Raw genomic sequence first — 17,477 nt, forward strand, 5'->3', positions numbered from 1 at the left:
CGCTACCGCCCGACTCCCCTGTTTGTTTGTTTTTTCCCAGCCTAATGGTTATTATGGTTATCCCTCTCATGCTTGAGGCTCCAAAGTCCCAGGTTCAATCCCCACGCACCACCATAAACTAGAGCTGAGCAGTGCTCTGGTGGGGGGGGGGAAGGCAATAAAATGGGAACCAGGAAGTGGTGCACTTAGTACTAAGCACAAGGATCTGAGTTCAAAGCCCCGGCTCCCCACCGGTAGGGGAGGCGCTTTACAAGTGGTGTAGCAGGTCTGCGGGTGTCCGTCTTTCTCTCTCTTTTGGACTGGTATTTGGTGCCTGTACTATGAATCCACTACTCCTGATGGCCATTTTTTTCTATTTTTACTGGGTAGAACAGAGAGAAATTGAGGGTGGAGGGGGGATAGGGAGAGAGACAGAGACACCTGCAGACCTGCTTCACTGCTTTGCATAACCATTCTTCAATTCTTTGCATAACCATTATGCTATCTACCCCCCCTTCCCTCCCTCTCTATCTCCCCCGTCCTGTCCATTTCTGGTTGTCTCTATCTAATAAATAGATAATAACAATTTTTAAAAAGTCTCCCCCTCTGGGATTATGGACCAGAATTCCCTTTGGGGAGCAGAAGGTGGGAGGTCTGGCTTCTGTAATTGCTTCTGCGCTGGACACGGGCGCTGGACTCTGTTCCTATCGATAGTGCAGTTCTGACATCTACTACGCAGCCTTGTCCTCCCGGGTCCTGTGTGGGGACTGCGACCCCGGGACCCCCGAGGGCCACGTGACCCTCTGCAGGTGCTGGCGATCAGCACAGGGGGAAGCCTGAGCAAGAGCCGCCAGATGCCACCACGTGAGCGCGGCGGCCTCTGCCCCAGTGACCGCCCGTGCTCAGTCTGCGGACGCACCCAGCCCTTCACGTTCTCCGCAGTCGGCGTCCTCCAGGGGCCCATCGACGCAGAGCTGAGCTCCTAGGGACCCAGGCGAGGTCGAAGCAAAGTCACTTCGAGGACCTGGGCCCGCCCGCCGCTCTAGGCCCCGCCCCCTCCAGCTCACCAATGGCGTTGGTGGGCGGGGCCTGGTAGCTTAAGGGGGCGTGGCGTCTTTCCCGGCATCTGGCTTCGTGCGGCCTGGGGGCGGGGCCGCAGGGAAGACCAGCGCCTTTTAATTGGTGGAGCTCGGTCTGGGGCGGAGCCTGGCAATCGATGGGGCGGGGTCAGGGGGCGGACCCGGGGCCTGGTAATTTGACGGGGCGGAGCCTGGTAATTGGAGGAGCTTGGCCGGGGCGGGGCCTGGTTGGAGGCGCTTGACCGGGGGCGGGGCAGGGGGCGGGTCCAGGGTCTGTTTGTCCCGCGCGGGCGCCGAGGTCCCGCGGGCAGCGCTCGGGCGCGGGTCTCCCCGGCGGATGGGAGGCGGCGGCTGTGCAGGCGGGCGGCCGCCATGGGGAACAAGCAGACCATCTTCACGGAGGAGCAGCTGGATAACTACCAGGTGAGCCCCCCCCCGCCGTCCGGACCTGCTGCCAGGCCCTCCCGCTGCATCGCAAGCCGGTGCCGGTTCGCCGCATGTCCACCTCATCCACCCCGAAGCCACTGCGGTCCATTCTCCGGTGGAGCAGTGGGCCCGCTCTGCCCTCCTCCTGGGAAGCCGCCGGGGCAGGGACGGTACTGGGGTCCCTTCTGGGCCGTGGCATCACCCGCAGTGCCTGCTGGGATGGGGTGCCTTTCTCATTCTTGGGGTGCTCCTCTGGGCCCAGCATGGAAATAATAGCAGCAGAAAAATGCCAGGTGCCTGTCTCACTTGGGTACCGCTCCAAGTATCCATCAAAACCCGCAGCTCCCCCATTCCCTCCTCCAGAACTAGAGCCGATAGGCCAGAGACACCCCTGCCCCACGTGCAACTAACTGAGCTCCCAGGGAAGCTGCTGGGGCCCTGGCACGTACTGGGCACGACCCCAGCCGCCAGGGCAGGGTCCCCAGAGCTGCCCAGCCCCCAGGGCAGGGTCCCCAGAGCTGCCCAGCCGCCAGGGCAGGGTCCCCAGAGCTGCCCAGCCCCCAGGGCAGGGTCCCCAGAGCTGCCCAGCCCCCAGGGCAGGGTCCCCAGAGCTGCCCAGCCCCCAGGGCAGGGTCCCCAGAGCTGCCCAGCCGCCAGGGCAGGGTCCCCAGAGCTGCCCAGCCGCCAGGGCAGGGTCCCCAGAGCTGCCCAGCCCCCAGGGCAGGGTCCCCAGAGCTGCCCAGCCGCCAGGGCAGGGTCCCCAGAGCTGCCCAGCCCCCAGGGCAGGGTCCCCAGAGTTGCCCAGCCCCCAGGGCAGGGTCCCCAGAGCTGCCCAGCCCCCAGGGCAGGGTCCCCAGAGTTGCCCAGCCCCCAGGGCAGGGTCCCCAGAGCTGCCCAGGCCTCCTGTGCACCCGTCTCCTGCCTCTTCTTTTGCTCTGTGAGGCCCCCACAGCTGCTCAGCCTCCAGCCCCTCAGAGCAGAGCAGAGCAGAGCAGAGCAGAACCCTCTCGCCCTACAGGGTGTCTGTGCATGTGGCCCAAAGGGGGCAGAGGGACTGAGCCGAAGTGGAGGCAGCCCCGGGGCCAGAGCAGAGGGCCTGAGTTGGGCCCAGGAGGTGGTGGGAAGGCTGGAGGGTGAGAGACACTCAGAACTGCTGGGTCAGCCCCCCACCCCACCCCACCCTCAACAGGCAGATGGTGCCCAGCAGACGCAAAGTGGCTTGGGTTGATGCACCCACCGCATGGGGAGGCTAGGGCTCGGAAGGGAACAGAGGCCCTGGGGCTGGGGCCAGGTCACTTAGCCCGCCTAGCGTTGGGTTACTGGCCTGAGCCTCCTGGTATTGGGTTCTGATCCCCTGCCAGTGCCTGGCCAGACCCTGCCGGGCAGAGTGGATGAGCCAGCGCTCTGAAACCTGAGCCTCAGCCTCTCTGTCTGCCTCAGCAGCCACTGGCCTGGCCCAAGCTGGGCTGTCAGAGCTCAGGGCCCTCCCAGACATGCCCCAACGCCTTCTGGGGCCACAGATGACTCACTCAGAGGGGTCCTCACCCCTCATGCCTGCAAGCCCTTTGCCCCATCATCACAGTGCATCTGTACCCTGGCCCCTTCCCGTGTGTGCCCCACACAGGCCCAGAGAAATGCTGGCGAACCTGCTGCTCGAGGAAGCGAATGAACAAATGTGTGAGTGAATGAGTGAGTGAACCAGGAAGCAAGGGGGCTGTGGATGAGTGAGCACACTCACGCCTTTCCACGTACTGGGCCCCACAGAGAGCTGCCTGGGCACCAGAGGGAGCCCTGGCACTGTAGCCTCTCTCTGCCTTCCTGTATCTAAAATCCAGACTGAAAAAACAAACTACCTTACAGCGTGCAAGTCCCAGAATTTTAGGGGGAGAAATGGAATAAATCCACGAAGGAAGGAAGGAGCGAGCACGTGAGGGAGTGCGTGAAGGAGTGGGACATCCTTGGGCCCTGCTGTGTGCCGCCTGGCCCTTCTTCCCTGCCTTCCCTGGCCTGACCCCATCTCTCCCCCACCCCGAGGGCCCTGCCTGGGCTCTCTCTCAGGGATTGGGGTGCAGTGAAGAGGTGCCCCACATGTGGAATGGATGGGGCTGTTTCAGAGGGGCTCGAGGGCCCCCTCAGTGTGACCTGGGGCTCCCTGAGGCTGGCTCATGGGCTCCCACATGTCCATGGGGAGCCAGGGCCCTCTGCAGAGAAGCTGAAGTCTGGGAGGTTGGCGAGCCTGGACAATGATCTGCTGCAAAGCCCCTTCCCCTGATGGCCTGGACTTGGGGCCTGGGGCCTGAGGTGCTGGGGGTACAGGCGGGAGGGGCGGAGGGAAGGAGTGTCCTTGTAGCTGACTGCGTACTCTCCTCTCCCCGCAGGACTGCACGTTCTTCAACAAGAAGGACATTCTCAAGTGAGTGCCCGGTCCCCTGGGGGCAGGGGCTGGGGCTCTGGGCAGGCTAAGTGGGAGGCCACCTGGGAGCGGGAGGGGCCAGGGACTTCCACCAGAAGAAAGGGGCTGGCAGCGAGGGCTCTGCCGACCTTCACCCTGACTCCTTGTGGACACCTGGCCTGCTTCCTGCAGACTCTGTCTGGGGAAGGAGTTCAAGTCTATTTGCTCCCCTCTGCCCGGAGCATGTCAGGCCAGAGTCTCTTACAATAGACTGGGGTCACTTCCTGCCAGAATGGGGGTCCCTGGGGACCCCCTTGGTTCTGGCTCTGAGAATCAGTACCTTGGTGTGCAATACCTTGCCACCCCCAAGCTGCCTCCAGGCCTGGGGGAGTTATGCTGCAAGCCCCTGGGATGGGGAGGCGACTGGATGGACAGAGCCTGGACCAGCCAGTGAGACACCCATTCCCCAGAAACCTGGCCCAGCCGGGCAGCCGGTGGCAGAAGAGCCAGGAGCTCCGGGATCGGTTTCCCTGTCTGGAGGGGAGACTGGAGGGAGGAGCAGACTGGGAGGTGCCTGGGGTGGGACATGCTGGGGGTGTGGGGGTGAGCAGGCTGGGGGCCCCTGGAGGAAGGGCAGGATAGGGTGCCTGGGGGACAGTCTGTGGCCCACTTCCCCAGAGGGCCACATCTGTCTGGCCCTGGTCACTCCTCTAGCCTGTCCTCTCTGCCTGCAACTCTCCACCAGTCCCAACTGGGTGGGACCCCACTTCTGGAGTGGGTGCACCCTACCCCCCCCCCGGCAGGGGATGGCCCCTTTGCTGCCCTGCACTCTGGCCTTGGCTCCACACTGCTGGCCCCAGAGGGAGCATGTGACACAGGCCTTGGATCTAAGGCTGGGGTGAATGTGGTGGGGGGGTCCCCAGGCAGACGGGGGCTCCTTGCATCAGGGAACACAGCCTGGCTGGCACCTGCTGGCTCTGAGCCCTGGGCACCACCCCTCCATGGAGACCCCTCCCTGGGTCCTAGCCTCCTCTGGGCCAAAGCCTCTTTCCCGTGTCAGCACGTGTTTCCTTCAGGGAACCCCGGCCCGCCTCCTGCAACGCAGCCCCTGGCTTCCATTGCTTAGGCCTGGGCTGCACACACAGGCAGAGGGTCTAGGTGTGGGGCCCTGGAGACTCCCCAAGCCTGTCTGTCTCTTAGCTCTAGTCAGAGCCCCAAGGGGGTGCCTGGTGCCTCTTCTGTGAAATATCGCAGGTGGCGCGGGATAGAGCCCCCAGCACCACCAGCGGAGCAGGTGCCCCGACTCGGTCTGGTGCAGGGCCACCCTCGGGCGGTCCCAGAAGCGTGACACCCAGATACACGGTCCAGCTGCCCCCCCGGCAGCCCCCCACCTGCACAGCCCTGGCCAGGTGTGTGAGGGCCCGGCAGAGGCCAGCTGCCCCCCACCCCACAGGCTGCACGCGCGCTTCTACGAACTGGCCCCCAACCTGGTGCCCATGGACTACCGCAAGAGCCCTGTGGTGCACGTGCCTATGAGCCTCATCATCCAGATGCCAGAGCTGCGGGTACAGCTGGGGGCGGGGGCCTGGGGATGGGTGGTGTGGGGTGGGGACATCTGGGGGGTTGCCCACGTGACCACCAGCCTCACAATGCAGATGCCAGGGCTGTGGGTATGGTTGCGGGGTGCGGCGGTGCCCTGACCCTTGAGCCTGTTGGGTACATCTGGGGGAAGCGGTCATCTCACTGCAGTGTGCAGCCTCTCGGTGGTCACCCCAGGGTGCTCTCCGAAGGGCCGGGCGCAGTCCCCACAGGGAGGCCACGAACACCCTCCCGGTCCCTGGCTTGCCGGCCGTGCTCATGGAGGCCGGGGCCCGCTGACCTGCCCTGCTGGCCCCCAGGAGAACCCCTTCAAGGAGAGGATTGTGGAGGCCTTCTCTGAGGACGGCGAGGGGAACCTCACCTTCAACGACTTTGTGGATATGTTCTCTGTGCTGTGCGAGTCCGCGCCCCGAGAGCTCAAGGCCAGCTACGCCTTCAAGATCTACGGTGAGCCGGGCCGGGGGAGGGGGCTGCGTGGCGTCCGGCCCCGGGGGTCCGTCCCGGGGTGGCGTCTCCCCCCCGGCCCCCCGCGGGCGGCCCTGGCTTGAGCTCTCGCCTCCAGACTTCAACACCGACAACTTTATCTGCAAGGAAGACCTGGAGCAGACGCTGGCACGGCTCACCAAGTCAGAGCTGGAGGAGGATGAGGTGGTGCTGGTGTGCGACAAGGTCATCGAGGAGGCCGACCTGGACGGCGACGGCAAGCTGGGCTTCGCCGACTTCGAGGACATGATTGCCAAGGCCCCCGACTTCCTCAGGTCCCCCGGGGTCCCTCGGCTGGCGGGGCGGACGGGCTGCCGAGCCCCTGCTGCCCGGACACCGCTCACCCTCCTGCCTCTCTCTCTCTCTTTCCAGTACCTTCCACATCCGGATCTAAGTGCTGCCAGCCGGAAGCCCCACCCCCCCAGCTCCCCAAGGAACCGAAGCCTCTGGGGGTCCCCCCAAGAACAATTCCTCAGCCCTTTCAGCAAAAAAAAAATTCTGAACCAGGGAAGGGGCCAGGGACCAGCTGCCCCTCCCTGGCCCGGAGGCGGCCCCCACCTCCAGTACCTGGCACTCCCACTCCTGAGGGGTGGCATCTCCCTGGGCAGGTGGCCGCGGCCTGGCAGGGTAACAGCCCTGCTCTTTCTCTAGGGCCAGCCTTCCCACGCCCCAGTCTTTCCCTGGGACCTGGGACCTGTGACGGTGGAGGCCAGGGGCTTTGTCCTGAGCACGGCTCCTCCTGCCTGCAGCTCTCCACCCCCTTGTCTGCGCCCCCCACCCCGTGAGCCCCAGCAGTAAACTGCTCTCCTGTCCCACTGTGCCTGTGAAATGTCCCCCCACCACCACCTTTCTGGCAGGAGACCCCCTCCCGTGTCCCTCTGAGGACAGGCAGAGCTCAGGACTCTAACTTTTATTCCATGAAGGTCTCTAGGGGGAAGGCACCACTACGGCCCAGATCTGGGGAGGGGTGTGGAGAGGGAGAATCTTTCCTGGTAGCATTTCTGGAATGGAGTCTCCAGCCAGACCCAGCTCCCTCTGGCCCAGCCCCAAGGTGGCCTGAGGGCAAGTCCTCTGTGGGGAGGGCAGGAAGCCCAGGCAGGGCCGTGGGGCAGAGCCAGGCTGGGCTTGGGTCCTGGAGGGTCAAGGTCAGGGGCAGCCTGACTCCCCAGGGTACCTCAGGCGGCCTGCCCTCCTCCAGCCTCAGTTTCCCTGGCTAGCATCAGAAGCTTCTCCCAGAGGCTAAGCCTTGTCTGGCACTGCTTGGCTTTCTGCCCATCTGCCTGTCTGTCCATTGGCCACAGGGCCAAACGAGAGTGTCACATTCAGGTGCTGGAGACGTCTGCCAGTGGGCGTGCTTGGCGGCTTGTGCTGCACGGGCACCCTGGCCCTGCCTTTGGCAGACATCAGCCCATGTGTCATTCCTGGGCAGGACAGGGCTGAGCCCTGTCTGGCTGACTGTCCTGGCCCAGGCTGTGTCCGAGTCTGGCTCCAGGGGGGCTGGGGGTCCCTGGTGGCTCTTCTGCTTCAGCTTCAGGACTGGTGCTTCTTGTTGGTAAAGAAGAGACGCCGGAGCCTGTCGGGCTGAAAAGGGTGGAGCTGGAGCCCAGCCCCATGGGGTGAGGGCTATGCTGGAGCCCAGGCCTGGGGGTGACTGGCCGTCTACACCCACGGAGTGAGGGTTATGCTAGAGCCCAGGCCAGGGGGTGACTGGCCGTCTACACCCATGGGGTGAGGGCTATGCTAGAGCCCAGGCCAGGGGGCAGCCGGCCGCCTGCACCCATGGGGTGAGGGTTTTGCTGGAGCCCAGGCCAGGGGGTGGCCGTCAGCACCCATGGGGTGAGGGCTATGCTAGAGCCCAGGTCTGGGGGCAGCCAGCCGCCTGCACCCATGGGGTGAGGGCTATGCTAGAGCCCAGGCCAGGGGGCGACCGGCCGCCTGCACCCATGGTGTGAGGGCTATGCTAGAGCCCAGGCCAGGGGGCAGCCGGCCGCCTGCACCCATGGTGTGAGGGCTATGCTAGAGCCCAGGCCTGGTGGCAGCCGGCCGCCTGCACCCATGGGGTGAGGGCTATGCTGGAGCCCAGGCCTGGGGGTGGCCGTCAGCACCCATGGGGTGAGGGCTATGCTAGAGCCCAGGTCTGGGGGCAGCCAGCCGCCTGCACCCATGGGGTGAGGGCTATGCTAGAGCCCAGGCCAGGGGGCGACCGGCCGCCTGCACCCATGGTGTGAGGGCTATGCTAGAGCCCAGGCCAGGGGGCAGCCGGCCGCCTGCACCCATGGTGTGAGGGCTATGCTAGAGCCCAGGCCTGGTGGCAGCCGGCCGCCTGCACCCATGGGGTGAGGGCTATGCTGGAGCCCAGGCCTGGGGGTGGCCGTCAGCACCCATGGGGTGAGGGCTATGCTAGAGCCCAGGCCTGGGGGGTGGCCGTCTGCCTGCACCCACAGTGGGGGGTAGCCCCTGGCGGCCCCGCGTCACCTGTGCCACCTGGGGATATTCCCTGGCGGTCACCCAGCATCCCTACTGACCCAGGCACACTCAGCCCGCCTGCCAGTCCTGACCAGAGTCCTCTGGGACCCCCACCCACCCACTCTGCACAGGGGCTGGAGGGCGGGGCTCATGGCTGGCAGAGCACAGGAGGCCTGGCCAGCTCCAGGAGGGTGAGTGAGGGACCTCGCAGTATTGGGCACATGGGCTGGCAGGACGGCAGTCTGGCTGGAGCTCAGGTGTCCTTTCCCACTGAGCACTCGCCAGCAGGGTGCCTGCTTGCCACAGGGAGGCAGCTCTGGCCCCTCAAGGCCTCTGTGTGTCTCTGGACGAAAATGGCTGCGATTGCCTGCCCTCGGGAACGCCCCCTCCCGCTCCCTGGCCGGCCATGGGGTCCTGCACGGACAGAGCTCAGGGCCCAGCCACCTCTGCTCAATGTGCGACGAACCTCAGCTCTCCTGGGCGCTGGCGCCACCTGCCTGAGCCCCCAGCCATGGGGGGAAGGTGTCCAAGGACTGGCGCCCCCTCAGAGAACCCACCTTCTGTGGCCATCTAGGCTCCGTGCTCCTGGCTGCTGGGATCTGCTCATAGGTGTTCCCAGGCTCGGGGAGCAGAGGCCCCCCCGAGATGTTCTCATAGTCACTGTGCAGGGGCCCTGAAAGCTTGCTGTGGGTGGGGCTGGCCCCGGGGTGCGGGGGCTGGTTGCGGCCCCTCCTGCCGAGGGGGATGTGCTCATAGGTGTCTGCGGTGGGCCTGGGTTCCAGCGGGAGGCAGGAGGCCCCAATGAGCTGGTAGGTGTCTGCGGGCCCAGGTGGGGGCTCCTGGCTCAGCTTCAGAGACCTCTGGCTCCAGCCAGCAGCCCCCGGGCCAGGGGACAGGAATCCCTGGGAGGGAGCCGTTGCATCAGGGCTCCGGCCAGGGGGGACAGAGGAAAGGAGGCCTCGGGAGGAGGGGGCTACGTCGGGGCTCAGGCCGGTGGGGGAAGGCCTCGGGCCATCCTGGCTGTCCGAGTTCCGTGGAGCCTGGGGCAAGACCGACCCCTTGGGGTCCCGCCGCAGCCGGTTCATCTTCCTTAGGTCAGCGTAGATAACATCACAGGGCCTGCCGAAGGACGCGTCCAGAAGGGAGACACTTCTCTCGGGCAGAGAGGGCACCCTGTCGGGGCCCTGCGGGGCAGAAGAGCTTGCTGAGCACCCACTGCCTGCCCGTCACTGGGCTGCTCGCAGCAAGCAAAGCCACATGGCAGCGATGCATTCCAGAAACGCTGGGGAGACGGCATCGTGGTTCCTGCAGAAGACTTCCCTGCCTGAGGCCCTGAGGGCCCTGGTTCAAGCCCTGGTGTCATCTCAGCCAGAGCTGAATAGTGCTCTGGTCTTATCACTGTGTCTTCCTGTATTTTTCTCATTAAGATAAAAAATTAGGGGCTGGGTGGTGGCACACCCAGTTGAGCGCACATGTTACAAAGTGCAAGGACCTGGGTTCAAGCCCCTGGTCCTCACCTGCAGGGGGAAAGTTTTGCAAGTGGTGAAGCAGTGTTGCAAGTGTCTCTGTGTCTCTCTCCCCCTCTATAACCCCCTTCCCTCTTGATTTCTGGCTGTCTCCATCCAATAAATAAATAAAGACAGGGCCAAGCTGTGGCGCACTGGGTTAAGCGCAGGTGGCGTGAAGCACAAGGACCAATGTGAGGATCCCGGTTCGAGCCCCCAGCTGCCCACCTGCAGGGGAGTCACTTCACAAACAGTGAAGCAGGTCTGCAGGTGTCTGTCTTTCTCTCCCCCTCTCCGTCTTCCCCTCCTCTCTCCATTTCTCTCTGTCCTATCCAACAACAATGACAGCAGTAACAACAATGATAACAACAAGGGCAACAAAATGGAATAAACAATAAAAGGACATTGCCTTCAACAGCCCCCCACCCATTTCTCCAGCAAGGCCCTGCTTCTCTCAGACTGCCCCATGCCCATGCCCCTGAGGGTCTGTTCCCACCCACCAGCATCTTAAAGGGCCACCCAGCAGCCCCTCTCCTGTCCTCGGCAGCCTTCTCTGTTGATGGACTCGAGGAGGCCGCTCGGAAGGGGGCTTTGGGAAGTAGTGGAACCCTGGGGGTGAGGTGCGGGCTGGGAGGTCAGGATGCCCCTCAGAGTCCTGGGGTGCAGCTGGGGGCCCCAGTGTCTTTTTAACTACTGTTTGTATTATTTTTAATGTATTTATTTTTTAAATTTCGTTTATTTTTGCCTCCAGGGTTATCGCTGAGGCTCAATGCCTACACTATGAACCCACTGCAGACCTGCTTCACCGCCTGTGAAGCGACTCCCCTGCAGGTGGGGAGCCGGGGGCTCGAACTGGGATCTTTACGCTGGTCCTTGCGCTTTGCGCCACATGCGCTTAACCCGCTGCACTACTGCCCGACTCCCAGGAATGTCCCTTTCTAGGGAGGAGGTGAGAGAGGGTCCTCACAGGATGGAGGTGAGAGAGGGTCCTGTCAGGGAGGAGGTGAGAGAGGGTCCTGTCAGGGAGGAGGTGAGAGAGGGTCCTCAAAGGATGGAGGTGAGAGAGGGTCCTCAAAGGATGGAGGTGAGAGAGGGTCCTGTCAGGGAGGAGGTGAGAGTTGAGTGCAGCACTGGTGAGAGAGGGTCCTCAAAGGATGGAGGTGAGAGAGGGTCCTGTCAGGGAGGAGGTGAGAGAGGGTCTGTCAGGGAGGAGGTGAGAGAGGGTCTGTCAGGGAGGAAGTGAGAGAGGGTCCTCAAAGGATGGAGGTGAGAGAGGGTCCTGTCAGGGAGGAGGTGAGAGAGGGTCCTCAAAGGATGGAGGTGAGAGAGGGTCTGTCAGGGAGCAGGTGAGAGAGGGTCCTGTCAGGGAGGAGGTGAGAGAGGGTCCTGTCAGGGAGGAGGTGAGAGAGGGTCCTCAAAGGATGGAGGTGAGAGAGGGTCCTGTCAGGGAGGAGGTGAGAGTTGAGTGCAGCACTGGTGAGAGAGGGTCCTCAAAGGATGGAGGTGAGAGAGGGTCCTGTCAGGGAGGAGGTGAGAGAGGGTCCTGTCAGGGAGGAGGTGAGAGAGGGTCTGTCAGGGAGGAGGTGAGAGAGGGTCTGTCAGGGAGGAAGTGAGAGAGGGTCCTCAAAGGATGGAGGTGAGAGAGGGTCCTCAAAGGATGGAGGTGAGAGAGGGTCTGTCAGGGAGCAGGTGAGAGAGGGTCCTGTCAGGGAGGAGGTGAGAGAGGGTCCTGTCAGGGAGGAGGTGAGAGAGGGTCCTGTCAGGGAGGAGGTGAGAGAGGGTCCTCACAGGATGGAGGTGAGAGAGGGTCTGTCAGGGAGGAAGAGAGAGAGGGTCCTCACAGGATGGAGGTGAGAGAGAGTCCTGTCAGGGAGGAGGTGAGAGTTGAGTGCAGCACTGTCACTGCTGGCCTCAGAGAAGGGGAACTGGCAGGGTGGCCGTGCCCTCTGGGTGTCCCTCCGTCCTGTGGTGTGCGCTGGCCGTGCCCTTCAGGCCACCAGGACCAGCGGGCGGTGTGGCATCCTAGCCCGCCGCGCTCACCTCCTCGCCGTGCTGCCTGGAGCCCCTGGCCCCGGTGTGCGGGAAGGAGGCCCGAGGCTCTGAGGAGTCCGGCGGGCCTGCAGCCGGGTCTGCAACTCTCCTGGGGGGCGTCGCGGCAGCCGGGCCGGCCGGGGGCAGCCCCAGGGCGATGGCGTCGTACAGGTCGCTGTCCTCCAGCTGTGGACACAGCGTGGCAGAGGCGGGGGTGGCGTCCACACCTGGGGGAGCCGCTTCACCCCCCAGGAGCCCGGGGGCGGGGGCGAAGAGGAGTCGCTTACCCGCGGGCAGGCCGAGGCCAGTGTCTCCCCGAAGGGCTGCAGCCGCGCAGCCTGGTAGTGGCGCACCAGCTCTGCCAGGGAGCCGTGGCTGCGCGTGTCCCCCGACACCAGGTAGCGCCGGTTGGGAAGCTGGCTGATGACGAAATGCCGGCAGCGGTTGCTGCCCCTGTGCCAAACAGGGCTGTGGGCTGGGGGTTCGCTCGCTGTGGGGACCGGCTGGGAGGGGGCTGGCGGGGACGGGGCCGCTGTCCCAGAAGGACTGATGACCCGCAGGGGTGCCAGCTGGCAGGTGTGACGGGGTGCTGCCCGGACCCCTCTCCCCCGGGCCCGGGCCCTGGCGCTGCCCAGCGCAGTGTGTGCCGAGCGAGCACGGGACACGGACCCCGGCTGACCTGTAGGACAAGATGTAGCCGGCAGCCCGGTCGCTGAGGCGGATGAGGAAGCAGCCGAGGGCTCGGTCCCTGAGCAGGCGCTCCGTCTGGCTGGGGAGAGGACAGGTGGGTGCGGTAGAACCGCCTGGGTAGGGACGGGACGGGGCTGCGCTGGCTCAGGGAGCGCTGGGGGCAGTGGGGTGCTGCTGCATTTCCTGCAGTGGAGTGGGAGTGGAGGCTCACGGCTGGAGACTTTTGGGGTGGGGGTCCTTCCCCAGAGTGTGCGGGCACCCTGGGTGACTCGGGGCGGGGCCACAGCAGCTCCCCGGGTAGCCCTAAGGTCCCCCTGCCGACACCCCTCCCCACAGACCTGCTCCCTGGCCCTGCCTGGGGCCGGCCGACTGGGCCTTACTTGCGGGTAATGAAGCCGTGGAACCAGGAGGGCAGGGTCCCGCTCTGCAGGATGAGGGGGGCCTGCGTCTCCGTGAACCAGTGCAGAGCCAGCTCCTGCAGCTGGGCCAGGGCCTGGCTGCCCCCTGGGGCCCCCGGGCCCCCAGAGCTGGGTGGCTCCAGGCCTTGCATCCCAGTGGTGGGGCGCCCGGCTGGGCTGGAGGCCCTATATGAGCCGGTGCTGATTTGCCTGTCCACGCCCCCACCGTGAGCAGCACACAGAGGCCATTGTCGCCTGCTGCCAGTTCCCCTCATCTCTGGAGGCGCCTGGGGGGCGCCCTAACTCCTGGGACTGGCCCCCACGGCCCACTATGCCTGAGTCAGGCACTCCCCAGACTGGGCAGAGGGACCCTGACACCCAGGACGCCAGGGAGCAGCCTCTGCCAGCTGCCCTGTTGACAAAGTCAAGTCCTGAATCTGTTGACAAAGTCAAGTCCTGGAAGTATTCAAATGCAAAGACATGTTCCTAGAAATTTTCCATGAGACACTCTTTCCTCCCCTTATTTTTAGGACCTGGTCATTTGCATGAGAAGACAAAGGCCAAGTGTCCCAAGAGGCTACAGCCAGGGGAAGATTCCACTGCTAGGCAAAAACAGGGGCTATCTTACAGCCTGAGAGAATGCAGAGGCCCAGGCCAAGAGGGAGGCTGGGGACAGAGACCCAGATCTACACAGCAACGTTCTCACTGTGGGCAACTGCCAGGGCAGGGCCGGGACCTAGAAGAACAGGGATGGGCGGCCTGCTCTGTGCCTGCCCCTGCTGCCCGAGGAGCCCAGAGGCCGAAGCCACCACCAGAGCTGCGAGTGGCCTGTGGCGTCAGGTGTCTGCCGGTGCTTTGAGCTTAGACTCTCTGGCCTCCAGGAGCCCCCACCCCAGAGTGCAGGTATGGCTAACTGCCCCTGACACGAGTCCCCACAGCAAGAAGGCAACAGCAACCCTGCCCAAAGGCCGGAAGCAAAGCCCGGCAGGGGAGACAACATAATGGTTCTGCAAAGAGACTCATGCCTGAGGCTCCAAAGTCTCAAATTCAACACCCCCCCCCCCCCCAGCATGAGCATAAGCCAGAGCTGAGCAGTGCTCTGGTACAAATGAAATTGAAATGAAATTTAAAACAAGGAAGAAGGGGGGTCGAGCGGTAGCGTAGCGGGTTAAGCGCATGTGGCGCAAAGCGCAAGGACCAGCGGAAGGATCCCGATTCGAGCCCCCAGCTCCCCACCTGCAGGGGAGTCGCTTCACAGGCAGTGAAGCAGGTCTGCAGGTATCTGTCTTTCTCTCCCCCTCTCTCTATTTATCTCTGTCCTATCCAACAATGATGACATCAATAACAATAATAATAATCACAACAAGGCTACAACAACAAGGGCAACAAAAGGGGGAAAAATAGCCTCCAGGAGCAGTGGATTCATGGTGCAGGCACTGAGCCCCAGCAATCACCCTGGAGGCAAAAACAAAAACAAACAATAACAACAACTACAACTACAACAACAAAACAAGGAAGAAGAGGAGGAGGAGGAGGAGGAGGAAAGGAAAAGCAGACCCCCACATGCCCTTCATGGTCTGTAGTCACCAGGTGGGGGCACCGGTGCCCCCGGGTGCTGACTGACAGTGGAGCGGGCAACCCCCTGGGTCATGGCCCCCCAGTCTTGACAACAATAGCAGGACACAATTTCTCTCTAGTTCATGAGAGCTCATGAGAACCAGGGAAATAAGAGGTGGGCAGTGGGTGAGGAGGAGACCCGCAGGGCCTGGGCCAAAGAGGGGGCCAGTGGTGCTCAGTGTCAGGCTTTGGGGAGGGACACAGGGTCTCCCCTGCCCTGGGCAGCCCTCCCTGCTAAGCTCTTCCCTCCGCCACAGAAGGGGACACGGGGCCTCGGCTGGGCAGAACCAGCCAGCATGCTGGACCTGTGCTAAGACCCACAGGCATGCAGATTTGCCTGCTATTTGGCAGGGAAATGACCCCCCACCCTGTACCCCTCCTGCAGCAGGGTCACCCACCAGCAGAGGTCACCCTGCCCCGTCAGGGAGCCTGCAGGCAAACATGGCTGTTCCCTTGGGGTGCACTCAGGGACGAACCATGTGGCACAAGGTCACAGTGTTCCCCCTCTCGGGCCCATGCGTGTTCCCCACAACCCCTCCGATCACTTCCCCTGGGAGGGTCACTTCCTCCTGGTCACCAGGCTGGCCTACATTCACCCCAGGACTCAGGACTCAGTGCACTGGCCAACTGGTCACTAGGCCGTCAGGCTCAGCACCCAGGGCCCAGCTCCTTGGCCCCTTGATCCCTTGGCCCCTTGGTGGTGTGCTGACTTTCTGAGCGTTTTCTTTTTGCCTTCAGGGTTATCGTGGGGCTCAGTGCCCACACTATGAATCCACTGCTCCTGGCAGCCATTTTTCTTTTCATTATGCTTTTGATATTTCTACTTATTTATTATTGGATATAGACAGATAAACTGAGAGGGAAGGTGGAGATAGGGAAAGAGACAGAGAGACACCTGCAGCTCTGCTTCACCACTTGTGAAGCTTTCCCCTACAGATGGGGACCGGGAGCTCGAACCTGGGTCCTTCCTGGAGCACTGTAATGTGTGTGTTTAGTCAGGTGCGCCACCACCTGGTTCCTTTAAAATTTTTTTAAATTTAATATTTATTTATTTTTGTTGCCCTTGTTGTTTTATTGTTGTAGTTATTATTGTTGTTATTAATGTCATTGTAATAGTTGGGTAGGACAGAGAGAAATGGAGAGAGGAGGGGAAGACAGAGAGGGGGAGAGAAAGACAGACACCTGCAGACCTGCTTCACCACTTGTGAAGTGACTCCCCTGCAGGTGGGGAGCCGGGGGCTTGAACCAGGACCCTTACGCCGGTCCTTGTACTTTGTGCCATGTGCGCTTAACCCGTTGCACTACTGCCCAACTCCCTAAAAATTTTTTTATTATCTTTATTTAATTATTGGCTAGAGACAGCCAGAAATTAAGAGGGGGGGAGCTAGGGAGACAGAGAGACACTTTCAGACCTGTGCACCACTTGATAAGCTTTCCCCCTGCAGGTGGGGACTTGTGGCTTGAACCTGAGTCCTTGAGCATCGTAACATGCACTCAACCAGGTGCGCCACCACCCGCCCCCCCCCCCCACTGGCTCAACTTTATTTTCTTTCTCTCTATTTTTTTATTTGACAGGACAGAAACTTAAAGGGAAGGGGAGATAGAGAAGGGGAGAGAAAGAGAAACACCTTCAGCCCTGCTTCACCACTCATGAAGCTTTCCCCCTGTAGACAGGGACCGGAGGCTTGAACCCGGATCCTTGCACACTGTAATGCTGCTTCACCACTCATGAAGCTTTCCCCCTGTAGACAGGGACCGGAGGCTTGAACCCGGATCCTTGCACACTGTAATGCTGCTTCACCACTCATGAAGCTTTCCCCCTGTAGACAGGGACCGGAGGCTTGAACCCGGATCCTTGCACACTGTAATGCTGCTTCACCACTCATGAAGCTTTCCCCCTGTAGACAGGGACCGGAGGCTTGAACCCGGATCCTTGCACACTGTAATGCTGCTTCACCACTCATGAAGCTTTCCCCCTGTAGACAGGGACCGGAGGCTTGAACCCGGATCCTTGCACACTGTAATGCTGCTTCACCACTCATGAAGCTTTCCCCTGTAGACAGGGACCGGAGGCTTGAACCTGGATCCTTGCACACTGTAATGCTGCTTCACCGCTCATGAAACTTTCCCCCTGTAGACAGGGACCGGAGGCTTGAACCCGGATCCTTGCACACTGTAATGCTGCTTCACCGCTCATGAAGCTTTCCCCTGTAGACAGGGACCGGAGGCTTGAACCCGGATCCTTGCACACTGTAATGAGCGCACTTCACTGGGTGCACCCCTTCTCTGTTTTCTATCTGAAAAAGGCAGCCAGGAGCCGGGAGGCCCAAGTGAGAGATGACAGCAAGGTGCATAAGCACGGAGTGATGTCTGCAGTGTCTCTGCACGTGTTCCGGCTGCTTAGCCCTCAGTCGGGCTCTGGGCCACAGCCACTGGGGATCACCACCAGGCGGTGGACACAAACAAACGTCACCCCGTTTGTGTGTGTGTGTGTCAGAGAGAGAGAGAGAGAGGTGGAGGGCGTGAAGTCTGGCGTGCTGCGGGCTGCGGGCTGCGGGCTGCGTCCTGCGTGGCGGGGGCTCTCCCCTGCAGGTGGACCAGGATGCAGGGGTCAGCCGGGGCCGGGGATGTGCCTGCGGGGTCCCTGTCCACATGCGCGTGGGTGAGGCCCACCCTGGGCCCTGTCACCCCGCTTTCTTGCACTGGCTGAAGACTGAGGGATGCAGGCCTGGCCCTGATCAGTCACAGCCACACAGGACCAGGCCCAGAGGCAGGGGCCTCGCCCGCCCCGTAGCCGGGACCCTCACCCGCC

At 62.6% G+C, this 17,477-nt stretch overlaps 2 protein-coding genes across 4 annotated transcripts; one reads left to right on the forward strand and one right to left on the reverse strand.

Moving 5' to 3' along the window:
* The first annotated feature begins 1,311 nt into the window (after positions 1-1,311).
* CIB2 (calcium and integrin binding family member 2) lies at positions 1,312-6,770 on the forward strand. Of its 3 annotated transcripts, XM_060179556.1 has the most exons (7): positions 1,340-1,481; positions 3,680-3,785; positions 3,863-3,897; positions 5,330-5,441; positions 5,775-5,922; positions 6,038-6,233; positions 6,331-6,770. In XM_060179556.1, the coding sequence occupies exons 2-7, from the start codon at positions 3,756-3,758 to the stop codon at positions 6,350-6,352; spliced, it is 543 nt and encodes a 180-aa protein (XP_060035539.1). In that variant the 5' UTR covers positions 1,340-1,481; positions 3,680-3,755; the 3' UTR covers positions 6,353-6,770. The 3 variants fall into 3 exon arrangements, with proteins under 3 accessions (XP_016042540.1, XP_007518700.1, XP_060035539.1); XM_016187054.2 differs by lacking the exon at positions 3,680-3,785 and having other exon boundaries at positions 1,312-1,481; positions 6,071-6,233; XM_007518638.3 differs by lacking the exon at positions 3,680-3,785 and having other exon boundaries at positions 1,316-1,481.
* Positions 6,771-7,673: 903 nt separating this feature from the next.
* Positions 7,674-13,586, reverse strand: SH2D7 (SH2 domain containing 7). Its single transcript, XM_060179621.1, has 6 exons — positions 13,031-13,586; positions 12,640-12,729; positions 12,248-12,413; positions 11,970-12,146; positions 8,982-9,608; positions 7,674-7,754 (listed from the first exon to the last, which is right to left on the reverse strand). The coding sequence occupies exons 1-6, from the start codon at positions 13,198-13,200 to the stop codon at positions 7,674-7,676; spliced, it is 1,311 nt and encodes a 436-aa protein (XP_060035604.1). The 5' UTR covers positions 13,201-13,586.
* Positions 13,587-17,477: the final 3,891 nt, after the last annotated feature.

Source organism: Erinaceus europaeus, chromosome 20 (genome assembly GCF_950295315.1).
Source record: "Erinaceus europaeus chromosome 20, mEriEur2.1, whole genome shotgun sequence".
NCBI classification, from domain to species: Eukaryota; Metazoa; Chordata; class Mammalia; order Eulipotyphla; family Erinaceidae; genus Erinaceus; species Erinaceus europaeus.